The sequence below is a fragment of the Canis lupus genome, chromosome 11 (assembly GCF_003254725.2).
Source record: "Canis lupus dingo isolate Sandy chromosome 11, ASM325472v2, whole genome shotgun sequence".
NCBI classification, from domain to species: Eukaryota; Metazoa; Chordata; class Mammalia; order Carnivora; family Canidae; genus Canis; species Canis lupus.
In genome coordinates, this window is record NC_064253.1 from 38,007,529 (window position 1) to 38,033,381 (window position 25,853).

The following is a 25,853-nucleotide window of genomic DNA, read 5'->3' on the forward strand; positions in this document are numbered from 1 at the left end:
AAGGTATAGATAGGGTATAGGGCATACCTTGCTAACCTTCGTAGGCCATCTTTGAGCAAGATAGGCTTTCCCTAACAGCTTCCATTTTGAGGAGCTTACAATACACAATGTGTTTATCACTTTACATACATTATTTTATGTAATTTTCCTCATATTTTTATGAGGATTTACTCTTCCTATCCCAACTACACCTGAGGAAACTGAGTCTTAAGAGGGATCCTGTAACTAGCTGGTGGCATGTTCAGATTTCAAACAAGCTCTGTTTATTTCCAAAGCCATTACTAAAGAGCTTGTGGTTCATTCCTTGCCTCTGTTAATGATGTTTATATATTCTCCATCCTGTCCTTCCACCCCTCCATCCCTTTAACCACGCCTCCCTCCATGCCTCCATCCATTCATCCCCTACCTCTTCTAGGCATGGGAATTACCACAGTGAAAAGAACCAGTCCTCTAGTCCCACTGAAGTTTATAACCTAGTGAAGATCAAAACAAGTTAACAGGCTCTTCATTCTTTACCTCCAGCAGATAACCTTCATCTCATAATCTCAGTTGCCTGGGGTAGAAGTAGACTCGCCAGTGCTTAAGGGACAGTGAAAAATTCATTATGGCACATGCTTCTCAGATCAAAGCCAATATATAGGAAATGAACCATGCTAAAAGAGAGACTGAATAGACCTAAAGTGAATACCTTAACATCCAGACTATGTCATTAGGCAAAGCACTCAGGTCCAAAAAAAGCAAAGAAACATTTTTATGAAGAAATACTAAGTCATCCAGGAAGATGCAGCCTGGGCCCATGAATCTGGAAGCCATTGGGTGGCTATCTTAGAGCTTTGCCTTTTTGCTCTGCCGCTACTAACAACCACTGGGTTAGTTTATGTGTAATTGATGGTTTGTTCATGTTGTTAACGACCAACACCATTACTCTCTTACACATGTGTGTTCGTGCACATACACACACGTCTGTTTCCTCACTGCAGCTCTGGTCCCTGACTCCTTTTCTACAGCACTGTCTTCTCTGACTCTTTCCTAGCACCTCTTTTCTCTCTCCCCCAGACTTAATTCTAATTACTTTGCCCTTGGACTACCCAAAACCCCAGATGACTCTTCTCTACCACTTGTGCAGGGCCTCAGTTCTTTTAACCCTTTTTCTTCCACCCACCTCTCATTTATTCAGTTCGACTCAACTAAGAATTAGGAAAGCAGAACTACCTAAGCTAATTCACCCTGAAGTGTAAGTGACTGATCCCAGTCATTCATTCCAGCTTTAAGCTCATTGACATGATAGTGTAAAATCCGAGATAATATCATACAATTTACTCACTCGTTGGCCTTGGCAGATGCTTTAACTTTTCAGAACTTCAGTTACTGTATATTTAACTCTTGGATAATTGTTGTGAGGATATGTATATTAAGTGCTTAGCATAGTATTTAGCACATATTAAGAACTCAATAATTAGTGACAGGTATTAGGTATGTTTTTTGTGGAGTTTTTTTCTCTGTAAGAAGTTGTACTTGGGTTGGAGGATGAGGGTGATATGTGTACATATTTAGAGAATGAGGGTTCTCACCTTTTTTCCTGAAGGATGCAGAGATAAGCTCTGTTACAGAGGCAAGGGGATACCTAGTGTAAACCAAGAATACCAGATTATACCTTGTTATATAAGCTCTAGCCCCTGGAGAGTGGGCACTTTCTGCTGGTTAGGGGAGAAGCCAACTCAGTTCAGTAAATATCTGTTTAATTCTTGCTGTGTTGTAGGGTCTGAAGAAACAAACACACCTAAGACACAGACCCTGGGGCTAGGCACTAACATTTGTTGGTGGCTAGGATACAAACAGATCATTACTATGCAATCATAATGGTCATGGCAGAGATTAAATGGTTATTGTCTGTGAACATTGATAAGAGTTACCTAATTCAGATCAAGGAAAGGGACCTAGAAAAGGTGACCTCTGAGCTGAGTCTCTTGTTCTTAATAGATGTTCAAGTATTTTTTCCTGAAATTCTAATTAAACATGTAATTGTACTTGGATATAAACATGACTACTTGGCTGCTCCCTCCAAGGTCCCAATTCAGGTATTTCAAAGGCCTTTGGGGCAATCTTGTGTCCTGCCTTTCTGTCCCTTCAGTCTTCCAGATAAGCCTAAAAATGCTTGATTCCTCTCTATTATAAAAGTATCTCTAGTTGCTCTCAATTAATTACCAGGGAGCTAATACATTTATGTTCCATAACCACAAAATACAATAGCAATGAAGCCAATTATTTAAAATAGGCCAGATTAATTTACTACCAGCTTTATTGAATCACTGTCCCTATGGGTAGTACTGCAACTTGAAGCCTAATCGTCTGTAAGTTCCATGTCCTCTTAGGTATCATGCTACCCTCAGACAGCCTTGATGGCTCAGGAGATCTGAGAAAGGACCTAGAATATAAGGCATTGTATTTGTGTTGGATCTTCAAGCAGTGGTGGAGAACTCTTGAAAACAGAAGTATCGTTTGGCTCATATAGTCCTGCCATTTCCCATTACAATTTTCAGTTGTAAATTCAAGGTTACGAACCCTTAGATTAGACAGTTTTGCAAAGTTCTCTGAGTTCTGTGCAACTTGGTATTGTGTAAATACAAGATACTAAATTATTACTCTCTGTTATTTCTTCTTTTAAACCACTGCTTCATCTCTTGCCATATGAGATATTTCAGAGAGTTGGTTTTCAGGGCACCGCTGTCCAATCGGTCCTCCAAATACTCGCTTATTGTGCAGATGCCATCAGAAGATTTGCTTAGCACACAGAGACAGCAGCATTACAGAGAAACCTCAGTTTGGGAACTGACCCTCAAATTGTTTTGCAATTTAAGGAGTTAACAAAAGGGAAATTTATACCCTGGACTTGGTAAAAGCCCACATGCCAAATATGGAATTCTCCTTTATTAGAATCAAAAGTGTATGTGGGAGGACTCTGTAGATCATTGTTGAATATGTCCAGGGTGCTCTCTGAGAAGTTGAATTGCGGTTCCTAATGATAGAAAACGAACCTTATACATCACTGATGCATTTACCAGGGAAATTTCCTGGGATTAAAAAAAAATCTCTGCGGGTGGTCTGTTACGCACCCCCACCCCTACCACACCATACTTATCCTGCCTCGACTCCTTCCCCAGACTAGCAACCCAGAAAAATCAAAGATTGCAATGCCCACAGTGTGTACAATTTTAAGCTTTTTTAGGCCATGGAAAATCACAGAAGGAAACTGTTATGAGCAAGGTATTTATTGATGTAAAATTCACCACAACTAGACAGATACCATTTATCAATGCTCTTTTTGTGAGGAAAATGATGCCAGAATTATAATGTTGGGGAGAGGCTGATAGTGGAGCCAGATCTTCCTCATAAGATGCACCCCACTGTCAAGCTCAATTTTGTGGCATTTTTTTTTTTTTTTTTTTTTTTTGCACTAATGGTAGGCCATTTTGTTTGCAACTGGGGGGAGACAGTAAGATGACAGTTGGGCCAGGAAAGCTTCCATTTGTCTCCTTTTTATCCTAGGTTACCAGTTAGGTACTTCCATGAACCTTCTGAAGGCACATCCCAGGCACACCTAGAAACACCTTATGTGAAAATGGGCATTGTCATGTACTTTCTCCTTAATTTAATGGAGGTTGACAATATAACTGACCCATGGTGGAGTGAAGTGAAACCACATGTGGGCTGGATTGACCCTCCCTTGATCTAGAAAAGAAAAGTGCTGTTTTCCAGCTCACCCTTGCATACTTAACTCCTCCAGGAGGGTAGTTCTTCAGAGCAAGGTTGGCAAGAAGTAGACTACTTTTCACCACACATGGTCTTGCTGCAGCTGTGTATCTATCTAGGTCTAAAATGTAGGCCCATGGATTGTATTCCTTTCTCTTGACATAAAGGTAGTGTTGAAATCTTATATACTTGGCTGTGATATAGGATATCTTTCTGCATCTTTTCATACTCATGTGTGTAACATTGCCTTTCCAATTTTTTCTCTGAGCATAAGTTAACTCTAAATCTAAGCCTATCCCAACATTTATGCCAGTTCCATAATTGTTTAATTGTTTGCTACTTATCACATTTGAGAACCTGGAACCCTCCAAATGGACAAACCCGTGGATGGATTTTCTGAGCATCAAATGTATCCGTTTGTTCACAAAAACTCTCTATCTAAAAATCAATTGAAAAGATGAAGCATGGGTTGGGTTTCCAATCCTTTGGCAGGTAATGCTGATGGGTAAAGAGACTTCACCATAAGTCCACAGTCTTCAAGTAGCATTGGGAATCCATGTTTGTAATGGCCACCAATTTTGCCAATCAGTTATTGAAACCTGGATTCTTTCACTTTTGGTGACTGAAGGATCATGGTCACATGAGGAACTTGGTGGACATTAAATTCTCATCACTTCCCAGTCTGCTCTATTAGCACTATTAGTAGTATCAAAATATCATAGGGCTTTGTTCTTTACACTCAAAAAAGCCACAGAGTGGCAGGGAGATTGGCTGATAAACTTGTCATCTGGAATCTAAAAATTTGATAAATGAGTCTCCCTCAGTAACTGGGGTTGCAGAATACCAGAATGTAACTTGGCCCCAATTCCCTTATATTACCTGTGAAGAAAGTGAGGCCAAAGATATTAAGTGACTTGACCAAGTAGTCATGCCTAGCAGAGCTCAAACTAAAAGCATGATAAATAATGGTTCCCAGCTTTTAATTGTTTATTCCAAACAGGTGAAGTCCAAAAATTGGTATTGGTATATCTCATAATTGAGATCTAGACTCAGATTTCCTAAGTTCAAATCCTGACTCTGCTACTTAACAACTGTGTGTCCTTGAGCAAGTCACTTCACACCCTCTCTATTCTCATTTCCTTACCTGTAAGATGGGAATGAAATAATACCTACCTCAGGGGTTCTGAGGTATCAGAACCCTTGACATATCCTATCAGCCTTGATAGGTTAATATATGTAAGGCACTTATGTGAGTGCCTGGTTATTGAAGAATAGATTCATCCATTTAGGAGTTTTCCAGTGCTAAAGGTGCACTAAGAAATAGAATCAGAGGGGCACCTGGGTGGCTCAATGGTTGAGTGTATGTCTTTGGCTCCGGTCGTGATCCCAGGGTCCTGGGATCGAGTTCCACATCAGGCTCCCTGGAGGGAGCCTGCTTATTCCTCTGCCTATCTCTCTGCCTCTCTCTCTCTCTCTGTGTGTCTATATTTATTTATATGTAAATAAAATCTTTAAAAAAAAGAAGAGATGGAATCAGGTGACAGAATAGGAAACCCAGATTGGACATAATATACTCTTAAGAAAGATTTTTTTTCTCTATATCTCATTAACACTACAGAAATAAATTGAGTATTTTATGTATAGCTAAGAAGATACTAGTTACTTCAGGTAAAAAAAATCTTTTATCCTTTCCAAAGATAGATATATCAATCAAGAAGAAGAGCATTCCTTCCTCTTTGAGAGTGAAGAACAGTAGGTAAAGCTTCAGGTGGGATATGAATGGAGAAGGAAAACAATAGCTGCATTCATAGGGCATGAGGATTCTGCTAGTAATTTAGTATGAATGAATAATAATCAAGAATTAAGAATTCAGTTGACCTCTATGTGGCACGGGGCAGAAACTCTCTCGAAGGTCTTTTGGAAGTCATGGATTCCAGTGTTCCTATTCAGAATTTAGTTACTGGGCTGCCCCACTATTTCTCTTTTCCTAACTGGGAAAATGGGTGGCAAGCTCTGAGGATCTGAGGGCAGCCAGAAAGTTCTCTGTGGCCTGGGAAATGTTGGGCTGCATGAAGCTAAACCCTTAATTATTCTAAGTGTGGGATAAAGCAAGCACAACCAAATGGCAAAATAGTTCCTCCAGTTTGAATACAGTGATAGCAGTAATTCCAAGAAACCACAAGCCTCATTCTTTCTGTTGGTCTCTCTTGGGTATGAGAAATAATACTATAACAATAATGACAACAATAATATTGATGGCAGCTGCTAGGTGGTATTTTGCTCCCACTACCTATACAAACTACAGGCTAATAGGTAAGAACAGACTTAAGAATTCTAGAAACAGAACACTTAGAATGGAATCTTGGCATATATATATATGTGTGTGTGTGTGTGTATATATACACACACATACACATAGTACATATATACATCCATATACATATATGCATAATAATAGTACCTATGTCTCAGGTTTCCATGAGGATTAAATGAGTTAGAACATGTGAAGTTCTTATAACAGTACATAGTACATAACAAGCATCCCATTACTACTGGAAGCTATTGTTGTCATTGTTGTCCCATTTTACAGACAAAGCAGTTGGCATTCAAAATTGGTAACATGCAAAAGGGTTATAAAACACAGGTGGAAGTACATTCCAACCCTAGTCTGCTGGAATCCAAAGTCTGGATCAGACTGATTCTTTGGCATCATACTCATGTGCCTCCTACTTGATGAACATAACTCAGGGATTTAGGGCAATTCGTCACTGCTATTCAAATCCAAGTGTGTTTAAAAATAGTGTTCCAGGGATGAAAGTGCTAGCAATAAATGAGCATCATGGATAATCAAAAACAAATGAGGGGTTTAATAAGCCAATATAAATCCTAATATGAGGATTTAAATTTATTCAGACTTTAGCCTGGTAATAATCCCTTTAACTCACCCTGTGATAACAAAACATCAAAGAGTGAAACATACATTTGATGTGAAGAGATCTTTGAACCTAACTTGAAAAATAATTTTAGGTCATTTTTGTGTGGTCTCTTATGAAAACATTTGTGAAACACCTCACTCTTACTCCTCAAGTAAATAGCCTTCAGGGCTGGAAAGTGCATGGGCTACTGTTCTCTGTGTTCTATGGATGGAACATCTGTATGTGTGTGTGTGTGTGTGTGTGTGTGTCTGTCCATCTGTCTGTCTTTCCCTGTGTCAGTCCAGCACTGAGAGAATTAATCACACCCTACATTAATAGCTAGCTGCATCCTCTCTTGATTCCTCACACATCAAACTCTGGAGACTGAGACAGGGAGATCTCTCCAGAGGAAATGGCTCAATCTTTTGTTTTCCTCTGCCAAGCTAGGTTTGAATTGAATTTGTGATCTGATTAAACATGGTGGAGAGCCAGCTTAAAGCACTGTGTCTGTGTTACCCTGTGCCATGGGCCTATTGAAACTCTCACCAAAGCCTGGCAACCCTTAGGATGGATGGGAAGGGAGCAGGCTGGACACCCAGTCTTCACGATGAGGCATATATCATTCGGCAGTGTCCTAGGAGCTGTGAGTTTGAACTGTAGTGAGCTTAAGTCACCTTTGTCATTGGGACTTTGACTGCCCACAGTGCCTCTGTTTCCTAGGCTCTGTTACCCACCCCATACTTATAGCAAGTAAAACAGGAGTGAGAACCAAAGTTCTCTGAGGACTTCCTAGACTTTCTACTCCATATTCTTTCTAGCCCCAAGCATGGAAGTAGATAAATTAGAGTTCCCAACTGCATTGTACTTTCCCACACCTCATTCTGCCTAAAGTACCTTCTTTTTACTTCTGCCTTGGCCTGGCCACATCTGACTCTTCAAGCCACAGCTCAGATATCACCACCTCCAAAGAGCTTCGATGACTCTATCTTTTCCCTCTGGACTCTCAGTCTTTATTATTGTACTTCCTTAATCCCTCATGTTTATCTGTCTCATTCCCATGAGCCACGCAGAAATACAATCTGTGTTGATCTCGTTTACTGTTCTATTCTTTCACATAGAACCTGGACCCAAAAAATGCTTAATAAACGTGAGGTGAATGAATAACTAAATGAATAGCACATAAGGTAGAGTCTTGTAGTTGTCTCAGAAAGCCCTAAGATCAAGAATTTTTTTTTAACTTTGTGTCCCCATCATTCAGCATAATACTTACTACACGGTATGCTTTCAACAAGTGAATACGTGGCTGTAGGTACACGTACATACATGAATGTTGAACATGTGAGTGAAAGAAAAAATTCAGTCTATAAAACTGACCAAACAAGTACAATAAGAGGAAAGAAGAGGCCGAATCTTGCTGGGGATAACAGAATCGGGTCTGTGGATCCTGATGTCAAGGACTGACCACATTTTGCTTGCAGAGCAAGCCCATGAATATAAAGGTCCAGAAAAATTTCTGCTTACAACATAAATAAATAGATTAAAACTGCTCAAAAGAGGGCAGCCTGGGTGGCTCAGCGGTTTAGCGCCACCTTCAGCCCAGGGCCTGGTCCTGAAGACCCGGGATCGAGTCCCACGTTGGGCTCCCTGCATGGAGCCTGCTTCTCCCTCTGCCTGTGTCTCTGCCTCCCTCTCTCTCTCCCTCTCTCTCTCTCCTTCTCTCTCTCTCTCTCTTTCTCTCTCATGAATAAATAAAGTCTTGAAAAAAAATTTTTTAAATTAAACTGCTCAAAAGAAATGACTTGAGTGTATTAGTTTGCTGTACTACTATACCAAAGCACCGCAAGATGAGTGTCTTAGGAGAGCAGAAATTTATTCTCTCAACAGTTCTGGAGGCTAGAGTCTGAAATTAAGGTGTTGGAGGGCCAAGCTCCCTCTCTGTCTCTTTGAATCCTGTAGGGGAAGGATCCTGCCTTGCCTCTTTCTAGCTTTGGGTACTTTGTCAGCAGCCTCTGGTAGATGCATCTCTAACTTTCTTCACATGGTCATTTACCTGTCTGTCTCTGTGATCAGATTTCCCCTTGTTATAAGGACACTAGTCATATTGGATTAGGACTCACCCTATGACCTCATTTTAGCATGATTATCTCTATAAATACTCTCTTTCTAAATAAAGTCACATTCTGAGGTACTGGGAATTAGGATTTCAACAGACCTTTTGGGGAGAAGAAAATCCATAATTGAGGAGTTTTAGTAAGGAATGCCACCTGCAACTCAACAAATAGATGGAGATCTTTATGGCCTGAGTTGATGGATGTCAAACAATCCCCTTAACCCCAACATCCTTGATCCCAAGTCTTAAAAGCCTTATATTCTACTTGGGACAATAACTAGAGAAAAACATTTAAGCTAATAGAATGACATCAAATAAGATGCTCTACCTTCTTAGTCTTCTTACAACACCAGGTAGTCAGTGTTGTGAAATGTAGACATGGGTCAAATGACAGTAAATTTGATAAGGTGGCAAAGAGAATACAGTTGATACTGGTTGGAATGGGCATAGAAATCTTCCCCGAAAAAGAAGGGCTTGAATCAGACCTTGGGGTAGAAACATGGACAGCATTCTAGGCAGAAGATGGAAGCAGATTCAAAGATGTAAAAAAGGAAAATGGTGTATTGGGAAGCCAACACATGGTTAAGCTTGGCAGAAGCTCACTCTGTCTGAGGGAGGTAATCTGAAAAAAGAAGGGAGTTCGTCTAGTAGCAGAAGACCCTCAGTGTGAGGATGTTAATCAATTAAGATAAAGTAGAGAAAAATAGGAATAAAAGCCAAAATATAGTTGGAGGAAGAGAAAGAAAACCAACACAATGACATTTGTGTTTATGATCTAAGTAAATCCTCCTCTGATCTGACCAGAAGAACAACAACCCTGTGATTATTTTTAGTAGGAAATTTCCACCTAGAATTCCAAGCAAGCCAACTAAAATCTCTAACTCCCGAGGGCAGAATTGATTTTGCAGATCATCTCCCCTTCCAACCTGTTTCTCAGGAAGTTCATATCTGAATTATATAAACAGCCAGCAGAAATTCTCCCTCATTATAATGTGCTATCACCTAGAAGACAGGGTGAAAATGGGAAGGAGAATTTAGATGTTAACTAAATCAAGCTGCTTTTTAGGTAAATAGGCACAAGGGCATTTCTTTGACAGTGGGATATCATAGAGGTGTTAGGGGTATGGGAGGGAAGGCTGAAGATACTGTATACATTTGGGCCTCGTTTTGGTGCCATTTGCTGTTTGATATGCTCCATGAAGGAGGTAGATTTAAAGCAAATGGCATGCTGGTAATGAGATAGTAAATCTATATGTAGCTGCAAATGGCATTTTTAAGGCTATTCATTAATTTAAAAAAAAAAGACTTGACAAGAATTATTTGCAATGTTAACAGCTATTTTTTCTTTTCTTTACCTTTTCTTTTAAGACATGATTTGGAAGGTAAGGCAAACCCTCCTAGATTAAGTAGTCACTTTGACCACACTATTTTCCAGTGGAAATGAGTGCTTTGCCATCTCAGGTGTTTGGTAATCCTGACTATAAATATTTTTATGGAGCCAAAACCTCATGCCAAACCAGCTGACTTCAAGAGAAGCATGGATGTATCTCCTGTTTCCTGAGCTGTGCAAGCTACTCTTTTACAGAGAGCCCTGATTCTCAGGGTGCTACTTATCATATATGCTTTTGGTTCATTTTTGGCCTTCAAAATATTTTTACACCCTATTACCTAATGCCTCCTTTGATCTTTTCTTTTATCTTTTCCTAGCCCACTTTAAGGAGTTTTCTAAAATACAGAGGTTGTATGTGCAGATACAAATCCATCTGCTATGGCGTATAACTTTTTCTAATCCTGTCTATCTTCCTGTCTGTGACCTTCACGATACCCTCCTTTGTTTCTAGCAGGGTAGAAGTTAAGCTGAGTTCCCTTCCCAACTTTGGGGAAATCACTTGTCTCTTTGAGCCTCAACTTGCTTGTCTATGAAATGGAGATAGTAATGCCTGCTTTGGGTACTTCCAAGGTAGGAGGATCAAGCAAGATCACATAGATGAACAGACCTTATGAATTGCAATCAGCCGTATAAATGTAAGTGGTTATGAGCTCCATGCTTCCTGTCTTCTGAAATTCTCTAGTATTCATGGTTCAGTCAAATCATTTAGCAATTAGCTCATTGATATCACCCAACATTGTTTGCTATGTCTCCTGGGCATTTGTCAGTTCTCACCATCTCTGCTGAAAGCACGTTGAAGATCATGAGCACATTTCCCACTTCTGGATCTGTCATAATGCTGAGCAGTGAAGGCTTAAATGGTAAGTTAATGAGGGCAGGTCGCAAACGTCCTTTTCCTCAGTGTCCAAAACATATGGCTACTGTACCTGTTTCACTCCAGGAAGAATCCTCAGTCTACTCATTTAATCTCTCTCCTCACAATAATCACCCATGCATTTAACAAACATTTGCTGAGCACCCAATAAAAACAGTTCACAGTAGATAATGTTTAGAGAGCCTTTAATCTATGCCACTGTGCTTAAGGCCTTTTCCATAGATGTTCTTATTTAAATCTCATGATGACTATTTGAAGTTGATATTGCTATTATTCTTATTTTAAATATGAGCATACTGTTAAGTAACTTACCCAACACTGGACAACTAGAGAGTGGCAGAGTACAGTTCATTCATGGATGATGCAGTTACAGAGCCCAAGCTCTTCTACATTATGCCACAAAGCCACCCTGAGCATCTGTGATGTGCTGGGCACTGCCGTAGCACTGGAAGATATTAAGGAGATATTATAGGTCACACAGCTATTGATACCTTTGTGGAGTGCAGAGTCTAGTTAGAAAGACGGACTTGTAGACAAATACCTAATGAAGGTGAGTCCAAGGGGTGAAAAGAATGCCTTTAGGAGGAAAGAGACATTAGCATGCTGCAGAAGGAAATGTCTAGCTCTGCTTCATAGGAAGCATATCAGAAAAGTATTGGGAGGAGGAGGATATTTAGAATCTAACCTGAGAGTCAGAAGAGTTTGCCAGCCAGAGAAGATGGGTGCTCATCCAAGTGTAGGGGTGACCTGAGATTAATCAGAAAGGTATATTCAAATTCCTTGGGAAGCACACTATAGGCCAGACAAAGGGGCAGGGACAGCCCCAAACACCCTGGCCCTCTGATCGCCTTGGCGCGTGGGCCCCGCAGTAGATATACACGTGGCATCACCTCTCCTAAGCCCATGGCAATCCTGCAGGGCGAGGCAGTTGTGCTTTTGCTCTATGCTGCTCCAGCGCTTCACCCGGACCAGCCCTGCCAGATGGACCGTTTGTGCTTAGATGATCCCTACCACCCTGTGCAGAGCAGGGGGCCTGAGGCTCTGTTCGGGGCATCCCAACAGCTGGCAGCGTCCTGAGATTAATCAGAAAGGTATATTCAAACTCCCTGTGAAGCACACTATAGGCCAGCCAAGGAATTGAACCCTGGCTTGTGAGTAACTGGGAGTTAAAAAATGTTTTTTATAACTTTTATTTTAAAATAGTTTGTTTTTAAAAAAAGTTACAAAAATAATAAATAAAAATTGTAAAAAGTTACAAAAATAGGAGACAGGTCTCTCTTACCATTTCTCTTGGTTCCATAGTCATTCACATTTGGGGACCATTTGAGAATAATTTCAGGCAATACACCACTGCATTTTAACTTCAGTGTTACTACCTAAGTATAAGGATGCCCTCCTAAATAACCTCAATATAACCATCAAAACTAAGGAATGGTGGGATGCCTGGGTGGCTCAGTGGTTGAGCATCTGCCTTTGGCTCAGGGTGTGATCCCAGGGTCCTGGGATCAAGTTCCACATTGGGCTTCCCCCAGGGAGCCTACTTCTCCTTCTCCCTGTTTCTGTCTCTCTCTGTGTGTCTCTCATGGAAAAATAATTTTTTAAAAAAATCTTAAAAAAAAACAAACTAAGAAATGACATTAATTTGGTATCATCATCCACCAGTTGTCCCAACAGTGTCCTTTATATTTATAGATCCAAGATCCAATCCAGGGCTACATGTTACATTTGGTTGTCATGTCTTTTTTAGACTTCCTGTATTTGGGACAGTCTTTCCCTGTCTTTCATATTCTAGATATTTTTGAAAGACTCTAGTGCAATTACTTCATAAAATGTCACTCATTTTGAGTTTGCTTGATGTTTCTTCATGATTTTTAAATTTTTGACAGAAGTATGCTGCATTTTTCTCAGTTCATGATATCAAGAGACCATGAATGATGTTGTGTCCCATTCATTTCTGATGATGTTGATTCGTTATTTGGTTAAGATTATCTCAGCCAGGTTTTCACTGCAAAATTAATAAGGACAGGGGCAGCCTGGGTGGCTTGGCGGTTTGGCACCTGCCTTCAGCCCAGGGCATGATTCTGGAGACCCAGGATTAAATCCCACATTGGGCTCCCTGCATGGAGCCTGCTTCTCCCTCTGCCTGTGTCTCTGCCTCTCTCTCTCTCTCTATCTCTCTCTCTCTCTCTCTCTCTTTCATGAATAAATAAATAAAATCTTTAAAAAACTTAATAAGGACATTGCACTTATTATAAGTAACAAGTGTTTTTATGGGGAGATAACCTGAAACTAAGTAAATACCCTATTACTTATCAACCTTTTTACTGACCAGCATTATATTCATTGATGGCTCTTGCCTGAATCAGTTATTATTACAGTGGATAAACAGCAGGCTTCTAAATTCTATCTTTTAGATTATTGATCTAATTTTATTAATTTTATTATTGATGGCCTTCTAGATTATTACTAGGAACTCTAGAAGATAGAGCTTTCTCATCTTATTTATCCATTACTATCAAATTGTCCCAGACATGGCCAGTAGGAGCCCCTTCAAACTGGCTTCTGGATTCTTTTGACATATACCCTGTCATTCTTTGAGCACTTCTCACTTTTCTGGCACAACAAGATGTTCCCGGTTCACTTTTTACTTTCAATTCCCCTGCCCCAGAGCCATTTCTACAGAAACTGATTCTTCAGTAGAGAATGCTGTTTAGAATCTAAAATCTGGGCACTTGGTGTGCTTGATTTTACTGAAGTGTCTTTGGTTTTAGGCCTCTCAGCAGAGAGATGTAGGTAATATTGCATGCATATATGTATGTTTACATTCATTTATATCTGTTGATACAACTGTGTCCATCTATGTACTAATCCATCTGTTAAAAACTATGAGTTCATACTATTTTCAATAGCAATCCAATTCCACAAGGCTTATTTTAGTCATACCACTTGCCATATTTGCAACTCCTTTCTCCAACAGTAAGAAATCTGCCTCCCATTCTCCTTCATGTATTTATGTATTCATTCAGTCTTCCCTCAATGTGTGATCTCCAGGGACCCTGGCCCAGTGCTAAGCCCTGTCACATGCCATTGAACCACTCCACACTAAGCCTCATGCTAAAATTCAGTTCCTAAAAAGAGGAAGAAAAAAGAAAGTTGTGGTAGGGAGCCAGTTAGAAAATTCAACTCCAAACACATAGTGTCCCCTCGCCCCCAGTGGGTACATTGAACCAAAGCTGAGCCTGGATATACTGGTCTCCACCCCACAGAAGCTTGGCTCACGCTTCAATTGAGGTTTTTAATCGGAGGAAGTAAGTGGCCAGATTCATATTTTGGAAGCATTGGGCTATATAAATTGGAAACTGGGAGATATAGAGATAAACTGGGAGCCACCAGTAATAGCCCAAAACCTTAAAGGGGCATCTAGTCCTAAACAGGGTCCCAGTTGGAAAGGGAGTTTTCTTTGTCCTACCTTAGGCTTTCCAGAGCTGGCCATGCTCCATGGAGTCTGATTTATTATTGCTTAATTGCTTTCTACTTCCTGACCTCAGAGACATTCTAAAGGAAACAGATATCTTTGTGGGACTTTAAAAAATCATGGGATAGAAATGTTAGGTAGAAATGTCAAGTTGAAGGATTGCACACAAGTTTAAAGAATGCGTCTAACAAATAATTGAAATTTACATGGTGTTTTGCCTCTCAATAACTACATCTTTAAATTTTGAATAAAGAAACAAGGCCTACTTTGCTGCAAAAAAACAGGGTAAGGGAAGGTTCTTAGGGCATATGTTGGGGTGGGGAGAGTCTACCATTAGAAATTATGTGCATTTATACCAGCAACCAACAATGAGTTGCTGGAGGCAATGGCCAATTCCTTCTCTGAAAGGGTAGGGGAGAGAAACCTTGGCAACTCACAACAAGCCCTTGTCCAAAAGAAGTAAGAAATTCCTCCTTTTATATAACTAATACAAACATAAACTGCTAAGAAGTGCCAACCACTATGGGTCTCTGATTGCCCACATTATCTCTGATGGCCATCTTTACAAAAAACAAACCTATCCTTGAGTGGACCACACTCAGCCTTTGCCCATTTGTTGCCAAGTACCATTGCTGCTTCACTGCAATAACAACTCCACATATATTCATAACCTGGGCTGGCATCAGTGTGTTGGTTTCTATTATTTAAGAATAGACTGTCATTTGTCATTTCTGAAGTTATAAGCACCAAGGATCCTAGAATTTGCATCTTGGATCAACGTTGTACTGTCTATTCGTAATAGAGGTCTATTCATCATCCTCACCCTGAGGCAGTATAATATAATATTTCAGCATGCAGGAGCCAGGCTAGTTGGGTTTGAATCTTGATTTTCTTGTTTACTAGCTGTGTGACTTTGGACAAGTTACTTGACCTTTCAAAATCTCTATTATGTCACCCTGTAAAATGGAGGAACTTATAGTACCTTGTTCATAGGGTCGATGTAAGTAAGAAGTGAGTTCATATATGTATCCCACATCTTGGATGAGCTTATCTCTGAGTCCTGCTAGGACCTCTGTGAAAGAAGCTGGGATGATGCAGAGCTGGGGCTTATAAATCCATGTGGTGGCATCCGTGATGGGGAGCAGCTCCATTCTCAGCGCCTTTGTGTCCAAGTCATGGTAGACTTGGATGTGATGCATGTGGCATTAACATCTATGGGAGACCTGAGAATAAGCATTCTAGGCCACGACTAATTAATCATTTAACTTCTCCAGGCCTCAGCTTTTTGTTATTAAAAGGCAGAGAATAATAGTACCTCCCTTACAGAGCTGTGGAGAGGATTATAGGAAACAGTGAGTTTACAACAACTAGCACAGTAGCTGATTCATTGAAGCTCTGTATAAAGGTTAGAATTACTGTTGTTATTGGCAGTAATGTGTGATGTCAGCTAGATGGCTGTCACATCATGGCTTATGGCTTGTGGCTAAAGGGTATCTGCCCAGGCCAAGGCAAGGGGCTGGCCAGACCTAGGCAGAGTGACAGGATCAGCATGCAGTAGGCTAGACATTGGGCAGAACTATAGTACCAACAGGAAAACAAAATGGGAATTCAGAAACCAATGCTAAAATTTTAAATCCAATTATAAACACAGGCCTACCCAAGTACATCTGATGTTGGACAGAGGGCAGGAAGACTAATCCCAGTCTTGAGGGGTGGGAGGTAACCCTCTGTCTCCTGTCTACCCTTGGTCAGGAGACCACGTGTTGGACAGCGTCCAGCCTGACACAACAGGGCATCAGCTGTGATCTGTCAACTTCCAGAGCCTTTCCTATAAGCAGGTTTTGACAAAAAGGACAGGAATATGGAGAAGGTCAGAGAGTGAAAAAGGCAATAAAGCAAGAGAATGCTGGAAGAACTAGAGTCTCCATAACATTTTGGCCAAGGGCCTAACCATGAAGCTAAACACCTGAAGCCTGGAAGCTGAAAGAAAACATAGTGATCATGTTTACCATCTTCCTTATACAGAGCCAGGGTTCTTTAGCCAAAACCATCAGGGCAGATGTGTTTTGGAATTCAGAATTTTTTATACTTTAGAAATATGTTAGGATTAGTGTAACATAAATTATGTATTACCCCTAGTAAGTTCTAGGGGGAAATGCCATAATCCAGCAGTCTAACATTGCCGCAGTAAAACGTGTAAATATTTGCACTAAGTGAGATGTAGCCTATAAAGGCATCATGTCAATTCAGGTTCAGTCCTGTCACCAAATAGTTTGCACCACACTAAAGAAAACTTTGTGGTGTTCAGAGATTTAGGGACTTTGAAATTGCTGCTGGCAGTTGTTCAGTGAACATAGCTGAAATGACTGACCAGTCAAGTGTCTAAACCAAAGGTACACACACAGTTCATTGGGGTTCTACACGGCTTGAGTCACCTCAAACTTACCGAGCATCTATGTTCTAGGCACCACTCTACATACAGAGGTTACAGTGATGTACTGGTTTCGTGGCGCTGCCATAACACAGCACTACAAACAGGGTAATATAAAACAATAGAAACATATTCTCTCACAGTTCTGGAGGCATACATGAAGGTATCAGCAGGGCCATGCTCCTTCTGAAACCTGTGAGAGCAAATCCTTCCTTCCTCTTCTAGCTTCTGCTATATGCTGGCAATTCTTGACATCCCTTGGCTTATAGATACATCACTGCAATCTCTGTCTCTGTTGTTACATGACATTCTCCCTGGGTGTCTATCTCCTTTCTTATGAGAACACCATTCACACTGGATTAAAGGCCCACCCTACTCTAGTATGATTTCACCTTAAATGGTTATATCTGCAATGACCCTATTCCAAATAAACTCATATTCCAAGTTATTGGTGGTTAAGACTCCAACATACCTTTTAGGGGTATATAATTCAACCCATAACAAGTGCTAAACCAAAATAAACATTGCCTCCTGCTCTCATCAAGGTAATAGTGGAGCAGGGTAGTCAGATTACAGATGCATTGAGCACAGCAAAGAAAACACTCAACAGAGTAACAGTAAGAAAAAAAATTGTAAACCATCTATAAAGAACTTATCTTATAAAGATAAAGAACTTATCTCCGTAACATAGGAGGAATACCTACAACTCAATAACAAGAACAACAACAAAAACTAATAATCCAATTTAAAAATGGGCTCAAGACTTGAAAGATATTTCTCCAAAAAAGACATACCAGTGGCCAATCAGTATACAGAAAATGCTTAACATCACTAATCATCAGAAAATGCAAATCAGGGGCACCTGGGTGGCTCAGTTGGTTGAGCATCTGCCTCTTGATTTTGGCTCAGGTCATGATCTTAGGGTTACGAGATTGAGCCCCACATTGGGCTCCACACTAGGCAGAGCCTGCTTGAGATTCTCTCTAACCTTCTCCCTCTACCTCCCCCTTCTCGTGCTCTCTCTCTTCTTTCTCTGTAAAAACTAAATAATAAATAATAAAAGAAAATGCAAATCAAAACCACAATGAGATAATCACCTCAGATTATCTCATTGCTGCATGGCTCTCATTCATGTCTGCATGGCTATCATCAATAAAACAAAGGTCTACAGGGACACCTGGGTAGCTCAGTGGTTGAACATCTGCCTTCAGCTCAGGATGTGATTCTGTGGTCCAGGATTGAGTCCTGCATCAGGCTCCCTGCATGGACCCCGCCTCTTCCTCTGCCTATGTTTCTGCCTCTCTGTGTGTCTCATGAATAAATAAATAAAATCTTTTAAAAAAAAAAAAACAAAAAAGGATACAGTGTTGGCAAGGATGTGGAGAAATTGGAACACTTGTGTATTGTTGGTGGGAATGCAAAGTGGGTGCAACCACTGTGGAAAACAGTATGAAGGTTCCTCAAAAAATTAAAAATAGAACTACCATATGAGCCAGCACTAAGGATTTATCTAAAGGAACTGAAGTCAGGATCTCAAAGAGATATTAGCACTCCATGTGTGTTCAGTGTAGCACTATTTACAATACCCAACATGTGGAAACAATCTAAATGTCCTTGAGCAGTTGAATGGATCAAGAAAATGTGGTATATGCATACAATGAATACTCTTCAGCCTTAAAAAATAAGTCTACAATGTCTGACAATATGGATGAACCTCAAGAACATTATGCTAAGAGAAATAAGCCAGTTATACAAGAACAAATACTGCATGATTCCACTTACATGAAATACCTAAAAGAGTCGAATTCATAGAATCAAAGAATGGATGCTGATTGCCAGGGGCTGGAAGGAGAGGGAAATGAGAATACTCATCAATAGGCATAAAGTTCTAGCTAAGCAAGATGAGTAAGTTCTAGAGCTCTGCTGTACAACATTGTATGTATAGATGACAATACCATATTGTACACTTAAGAGGGTATCTTATGTTCTTACCACAATAAACTTTTTTTTTAAGTGTTGAGAATTTCCAAAGGGGGATATATTAGTGAGACTCCTAAAGTAGGTATATTTTACCCAGTTGAGGGCTTCATCCCTGAGGAAGTACCATTGTCAATGAAGACATAAAGATGAGTAAAAGTCAACCAGGCAAAGTAGGGGAAAAGCACTAATGCCTGCATTCTCCAAGCTCCTTGGAGATGTGGCTCTCATCACTGAGCTTGTGGGGAAGCCAGGCCCCCAGAATTCCAGAGAAGGCCTGTAAGTGCCTCACAGGCTGAGAGCCACAGCCAGTCCTGCCCCCAGGCTGACTCCTCCTGGCCTGCAGCAGTGCCTCAAGAAATAGCCAAAGGCACAGAATGTATGAAGGTACTATCAGCAGCCAGCTGGACCCAAGGCTCAGAGTTGTAGCCCCTATGCAGGGAAATGAGGGGAAAGTCTATTTCTAGCCCCCTTTTTATTTTCCTTTTGGCCTAAGTTGATTTAAATACTTTCAATCAGCAAAGTACTTAATACTCAGATAGCTTCTGCTGACCTCCCCCCTTGGGAAGGTAATGTACTCTTATCATGGGTAAGCAGATATGTCTGTTTTGTGAGTTTGATGAACAGTGCTGAAGTGACCTTATGGCTGCCAAAATGCTTCTGCTTCAAGTTCCCAGTGACTGAATTTCTGCCAGAGGTGGAGGCAGGAGTGGGAGCAGTGGAAGTGCAGAGCCTGTACTGTGACAGCTTTTAACCTTGGACAACATCCACTGTGTAGGCAGCTCCTTTATGAGACACATACATTGTGGTCATCGGCATTGAGCATGGTTGTTGGATTTTATTTTATAGCCACACATTTTAACATTTCACTTAAAAGTCGGGGATTAGGGGGAAACACCTTTTTTTGAAGCACAATAAACATAGAGAAAAGAGCATAAATCCTACATATATGGCTTGGTGACTTAACAAAATGGATCCAGATCTAGCACCCAGATAAAGATAACATCCCAGAATCCCTTCCCCTCAGTCCCTCTCTTCTAGTTACTGCGCACCAAAGTTAACCATCATCCTGATTACTAACATCAGAGATTAGTTTTGGGTTTTGAACTTGATATAAATGAGAGCACAGGATGAATTTTTTGCTTTTGTGGCTTTCCTCAATTTGATGTTTGTGGGATTCATCTGTGTTGCTTGTTGTTATAGTTTATTCTCACCATTCAGTGTTCTTATACAACTATATCATAATTTTTTATCCACTCAACTATTGATAGATATTTGGAATGTTCCCCATCTGGGCTATTATAAATAGTGCTGCTTTGAATATTCTTGTATCTATCTTTTGATGAACATATGCATGTTTAGAGGGGAGAGTATGCTTGTATTAGTTGTCTGTCATTGCGTAACAAATGTCCCCAAATCCCAGTAGCTCACAATAAAAATAAATGTTTTTTACCTCTCACCATTTAATGAGTGAGGCATCTGAGAGCTCCTTGGAAAGGCAATTCTGACTCAAGGTCTCTCATGAGGGTCCGGTCATCTGAAGGCTAGACTGGGTCCGGCAGATCGGCTTGCACTGTAGCTCAGCCCTGTGACTGGTGAGTTGGTGCCAACTGTCGGTGAACAGCTTTAGTTTCTTTGCATGTGGATTTTCCTGAAGATTGTCTGAGTGTGCTCACGACATGACAGCTGGCTTCCCCTGGAGTGGGCAAAGAGAGAGCCAAATGGAAACTATATCCTTTTAATGATTTAGCCTTAGAGGCCACGTAGCCTTGCTTCTGCCTCATCCTAGTCATTACAAGTGAGCAACTAAGTTCAGCCCAGACTTAAGGCTTCATCTTTAGAAGAGAGAGGTGGCAAAGAATGTGTGGGTATACTTCAAAACACGACATTTTAAAGCTAGGAATTACTCAAACTAAGGATCTGAAAATAAGTTTATAGAAATTCACACAAGGATCTAAAATAAATATATATTCAATCCAGCCTCACCTCTTCTATTCACTTAAAATGTTGTGAAGGTTTATAGGACAATTTTCAAAGTATTTCCAGGAGACAGTGTGGTACAATAGAACAGAAAATGCCTTTGGAGCCAAACACACCCGTCTGAATCCTGGATTCACTATTTACTAATTGTGGGTTTAGGGCAAGTCAACCTCTTAGATTTTCAAATTTCCTCAGTTATGAAGTGGGTGAAATCAGTAGAGCCTATCTCATGTTGTTCTGGAGGTAATTAAATGAGATAATGGGTATAAAGCTCCCATTGTGCTAGTAGGTCCCTTCCATTTGCTCATTTATTCGGAAATTATTGACCATGTACATTAACTATCTAGAAGGGCCTATAATGAACATTGTGAGTGATACAAAACAGATACAGACACAGCTTGTCTTCAAGAGGTATAAGTTCCAGTGGGGCCCGTGACATGCAGAATAACTATAATGTAATTGAAAAAATGATCCATGTCTGGAGCAGGTACACATCCTTTAAACATGGATCAAATTTGGATACGTAGGAATGGAAGACATGTTGAAGAATAGATAAGGCAAGGACAAAAAGTATTGCAAATTCCAAGTAACAGCTTGAGTGAAAACAGAGCTGGCGAACCAGGGGACGTGAGTTGAGAATAATGAAGTTGTTTACTACCCATATGACTTAAACACAGGATAGACAAAAGGAAGTAGTGGAAATAGGGGTTAGTAAGGTAGTTATATATTAGAGTAGCAGAAAGAGATTGAAAGAGTATGTCCTCAGTTTTGCGGTCTGATGAAAAATGTTAAGGCCAAAGATTTTTAGGCCAGTTTTCAAGGCTAGCTACAAAATCTAGGAGGGCCTAGCTACTGAAGGGTCTACTTGGCATGCTTTTCTTGGCTAAATTCTGTTTGTAGAATTTTTGTGCCTCACATTGTAAATAGAACTTTCCAAAACTGATCATTAAAGAATACTTCCTACTCGAAGCCCAAGCGACTGAGCTTTTTCCTTATCATTCCCATTTTGGGGGCTGCATCAAGAGAGAAATGGAGTGGTATTATTTTATGGGCTCTCAGCTCACTGTAAATGTACTTCTCAAGACTTGGCCATTTGGAATGGCCAATTATGCACTCAACTCCTCTCTGTGTATTTGACTTCTACTTCCAGATAATGAGCCATTCTCTCCACTTATTTTCCCTCAAGAAGACTGATCTATTTAGCAACCTTTACTTTTGTTACATTCCCCAGTCGCAGGCAGTGATGATATTTATACATAAGACAGAGACGTTTCTATGCTATGTTGGAAGTTTAAAGGAAGCTGGAGCCAATGACCTTTCACTTTGAAGCCAAAGAAAAACAAGCACACATTTTTTAGTCTTGCTAAGAATGGGGACGAGACAGATTATGAGCAAGACTATTCAATGCATCGTGCCCAAAACCTTTCTGTGCTCAAACCTCTGTCAGATCTAACATATTGCCTTATTTTGATGAAGTTTGTATAGTTCATCGAAATTGACATGGTTATGACCATTCTTGGTGATCTTGTGGGTAAAAATGGAGGTTGTATTTTATCACCCTCTTTGTGCATTCTAAATGAATTCTAAAGCATGTTGGAAAGGATGTGTTCTAGGCTTGGGATAGAATTCCTAGCCAGTTGTATGCTGAAAATTCCCACATTCCTAAGGTATGTGTTTCTACTCTATTAGCAACACTTGACATCATGATGTTCTCTGCACAGGTATAAGGATGTCCTCGTCCTCTCTGATTTCTTCCCAGGTGGGAAATTGGCAAGTGGAGTCCATGCAGTCTCACCTGTGGGGTAGGCCTACAGACCAGAGATGTCTTCTGCTCCCACCTACTTTCCAGAGAGATGAATGAAACCGTAATCCTGGCTGATGAACTGTGTCGTCAGCCCAAGCCCAGCACGGTGCAAGCTTGTAACCGCTTCAACTGCCCCCCTGCCTGGTACCCTGCACAGTGGCAGCCGGTGAGTTCTGGGGTTACTCAATACTAGAGTTTGTGTATATAACTCTGATTCAAGGCAGTGGGACATTCTCTTCAAGGAGTTTTGTCCCATTTAAGGAATGTTCAAGGTCTGCTTCTCCTTCTCTCCTAGTACTCTCTCAACCTTATTCAAATCCAGATATTTTTATTATAAATACTGTGCTCTTTCTATGGTTCCACACCATTGTCCTCCGAAAGCAATTCAAGATCCTTCTGTTAAACCAAATATAGTCATAATAAAGTTTTTACCAAACTCAGAAAACATTTGTTAAAATAAGGACAATGTGGTTGGTTTTCCACATAGCTAAATTTGTTCTGAATTTGTGCCCTTTCTAGTTTTTGGCTGTTTTAGGATTCTAAGAGGCCAGGGTGCTAGGCAATGACTTTTCTCTCTTTTTTTTTTCTTTTAAATATTATTACTTACCAAAATAAAATTAGAAGTCAAATCAATTCCAGAATTTTAAAAAATTTTCCTGGTTCTATGAATTCCAAAAGTCTAGGAACTATTGTTTTAAAGCAGGGGTTGACAAACTGCAGCCCAAAGCCAGATCCATCTCACAACCGGTTACTGTAAATGAAGTTTTATTTGAACACAGCCATGCCCATTCTTTTATATATTGTCCATGGCTGCTTTTGCACTAGAAGGGCAGAATTACGTGGTTGTGACAGAGACCATTTAGCCTATAATACCTAAAATATTCACTCCGTCCTTTACAGAAAAACTTTACTGACTCCACTGAAAGGCATGCATAATAATAATACTCAACCATTTTGTAATATTCTATCTCAAATTAATATATATTTCTCAAACTTCAGTTAAATAATTTTTTGCATGCCTCTAAAAAAACCAGAAATTTTAGATTATTTGGATAGAAACTTATTTTGCACTTCTTCTCCATGAGGATACCAGATGTACCTATAAAGTGACAACAATGGTCACAAAAAGTAATCCTGAAAGGTGAGGGGGACATGCACCCCAGTTTTACTAAAACAGTTTTTCACTCTCAAAATTATTCCAATTGGGGTGCCTGGGTAACTCAGTCAGTTACGTGTCTGACTCTTGGTTTCAGCTCAGGTCATGATCTCATGAGTTGTGGGATGGAGCTCCACATTGGGCTCCACTCTCAGGGGAGTCTACTTGGAGATTCTCTACCCTTGCCCATCCCTCTATTTGTTCTTGCTTGCTCGCTCTCTCTCTCAAAATAAATAAATCTTTTTAAAAAATTTAAGTGTCTCAATTAAAATGATAAATTATATGATTATCCAATTGAGGAGAGAGCGTAGCAGCTTACACACCCTTGCCTTAGTGCTGAGAGGGGGCTGCCATTTCTATTCAGCCATGCATCAAAGGTCACTTTTCTACTGTCACTTGGCAGAGCCCCTTCCTTCTCTCTGCCCATCTTGGGACTATGATTTAGTAAAGCATTCAAAGAATCAAAGAGTAATCAGTGAAAAAAAAAAACTCTAAAATAAAAGCATCTGGAAAAATAAATTGTTTCCTATTAGAACTTAAATATATATGTGGCTAAGCTCATAAATACCATGCTACTATGTGATGGTTTGTGGAAATCAAAGGATGTTATGTATTTTGAATGCCTATGTACCAGTGTTCTGTTAAGAAATATTATTACACGCCTAACTGAAGTTAATCCTCATAACAACCAGTGAAAAGTAGATTTTATTATCTTCATTTTGGATTTAAGGAAACTGAGGCTCATACAGGTGGCAAATTTAGGGTTGGCCATCAACCCAGTCTTATGTGATCATTTCCACATACCTCATTGTTGGAGACTACTATGGCTGAAAGAGCCATCAGGGATTACATATGAGTCCCCTTGTTTTACACGTTGTAACTGCAGCCTAGATATGGCCTTGCCAAGATCATAAAGCCCGGTCAAGACCCAAGGTCTCCTGGTCCTAGTATACTTACACTGTTAGTTTTAACCAGAATGAACCCATGACCTCAAACTGCACCACTAACTAACTAATGCCAACCCTAAGGCAAGACGAAGAATCAACCCAAATCAACCTCCACTGCTATAGTAAGTCACTGTATTATTAACTCATATCTCTATTAGGTACATAGTAAGTTCTGGGTTACATGTTTATTGAATGAAAAAATGCATAATTAGATCAAGAATACTATCCACATCCCCTGAAAATTCTGACTTTATATCTTATATGTTTGTTTTATGGTTATGGGTTCTAATGTTGACCTAGCAGTGAAACTCAATGAAACACCAACTTCTTTTTATTTTTTTAAGATTTTATTTGTTTACTTATTCATTCATTCATTCATTCATTCATTCATTCATTCATTTTAGAGAAAAGGAAAGCACCTGAGAGCAGAGGGAGGAACTAGGGCAAGGAGGGAGAGGGAGAGAGAGAATCTGAAGCAGACTCTATGCACTGAACATAGAGCCCGATGCAGTGCTCCATCTCACAACTGTGAGATCATGACCTGAGCCGAAACCAAGAGTCAGATGCTCAAGCAACTGAGACACTCAGGTGCCCCCAACGTCTTTTTAATAGCCATACATGTTGCTAAATAATGGCAGTGACCTATGACTTTTTTTTCTTCAGTTTTTTGAGCATATCCATTTACATGACCTTTTTTGGTCTATTGCTACCACCAGCACCCCCATGCCCAGTGTCCCTATTTAATACAGTGGATTTCCAAAAAGTCAATTATTCTTCCATTTTCCATCTCCTAGGCCTGTTAAGATATAAATTTATTTTGGAAACTTCTACTTCTTTCCATCAGGGAGAGGCCTTTGAGGTTGAGTCAGATTTAAGTCCATTTTTCAGGTCAGGAAACTAACAGCAAACAGCTTTTTGAAGTTCATCCAATGAGCTACTAACTATACTTTATTAAGACCTTTTAGAAGTATCTTCTTTATACCTAATACATCGTAATTATGAAATATATTCAAACATAACAAGAAATAAAAAACATAGAAAGTG

At 40.0% G+C, this 25,853-nt stretch overlaps 1 protein-coding gene across 4 annotated transcripts in view; it reads left to right on the forward strand.

The window, feature by feature from the left end:
* ADAMTSL1 (ADAMTS like 1) overlaps nucleotides 1–25,853 on the forward strand; it is an 873,193-nt gene that overhangs the window by 700,667 nt on the left and 146,673 nt on the right. For all 4 annotated transcript variants that reach the window (XM_049116156.1, XM_049116157.1, XM_049116158.1 and 1 more), the window contains one exon: nucleotides 22,662–22,872. In XM_049116156.1, coding sequence (XP_048972113.1) covers nucleotides 22,662–22,872 — 211 coding nt within the window. The remainder of the gene's footprint in view (nucleotides 1–22,661; nucleotides 22,873–25,853) is intronic.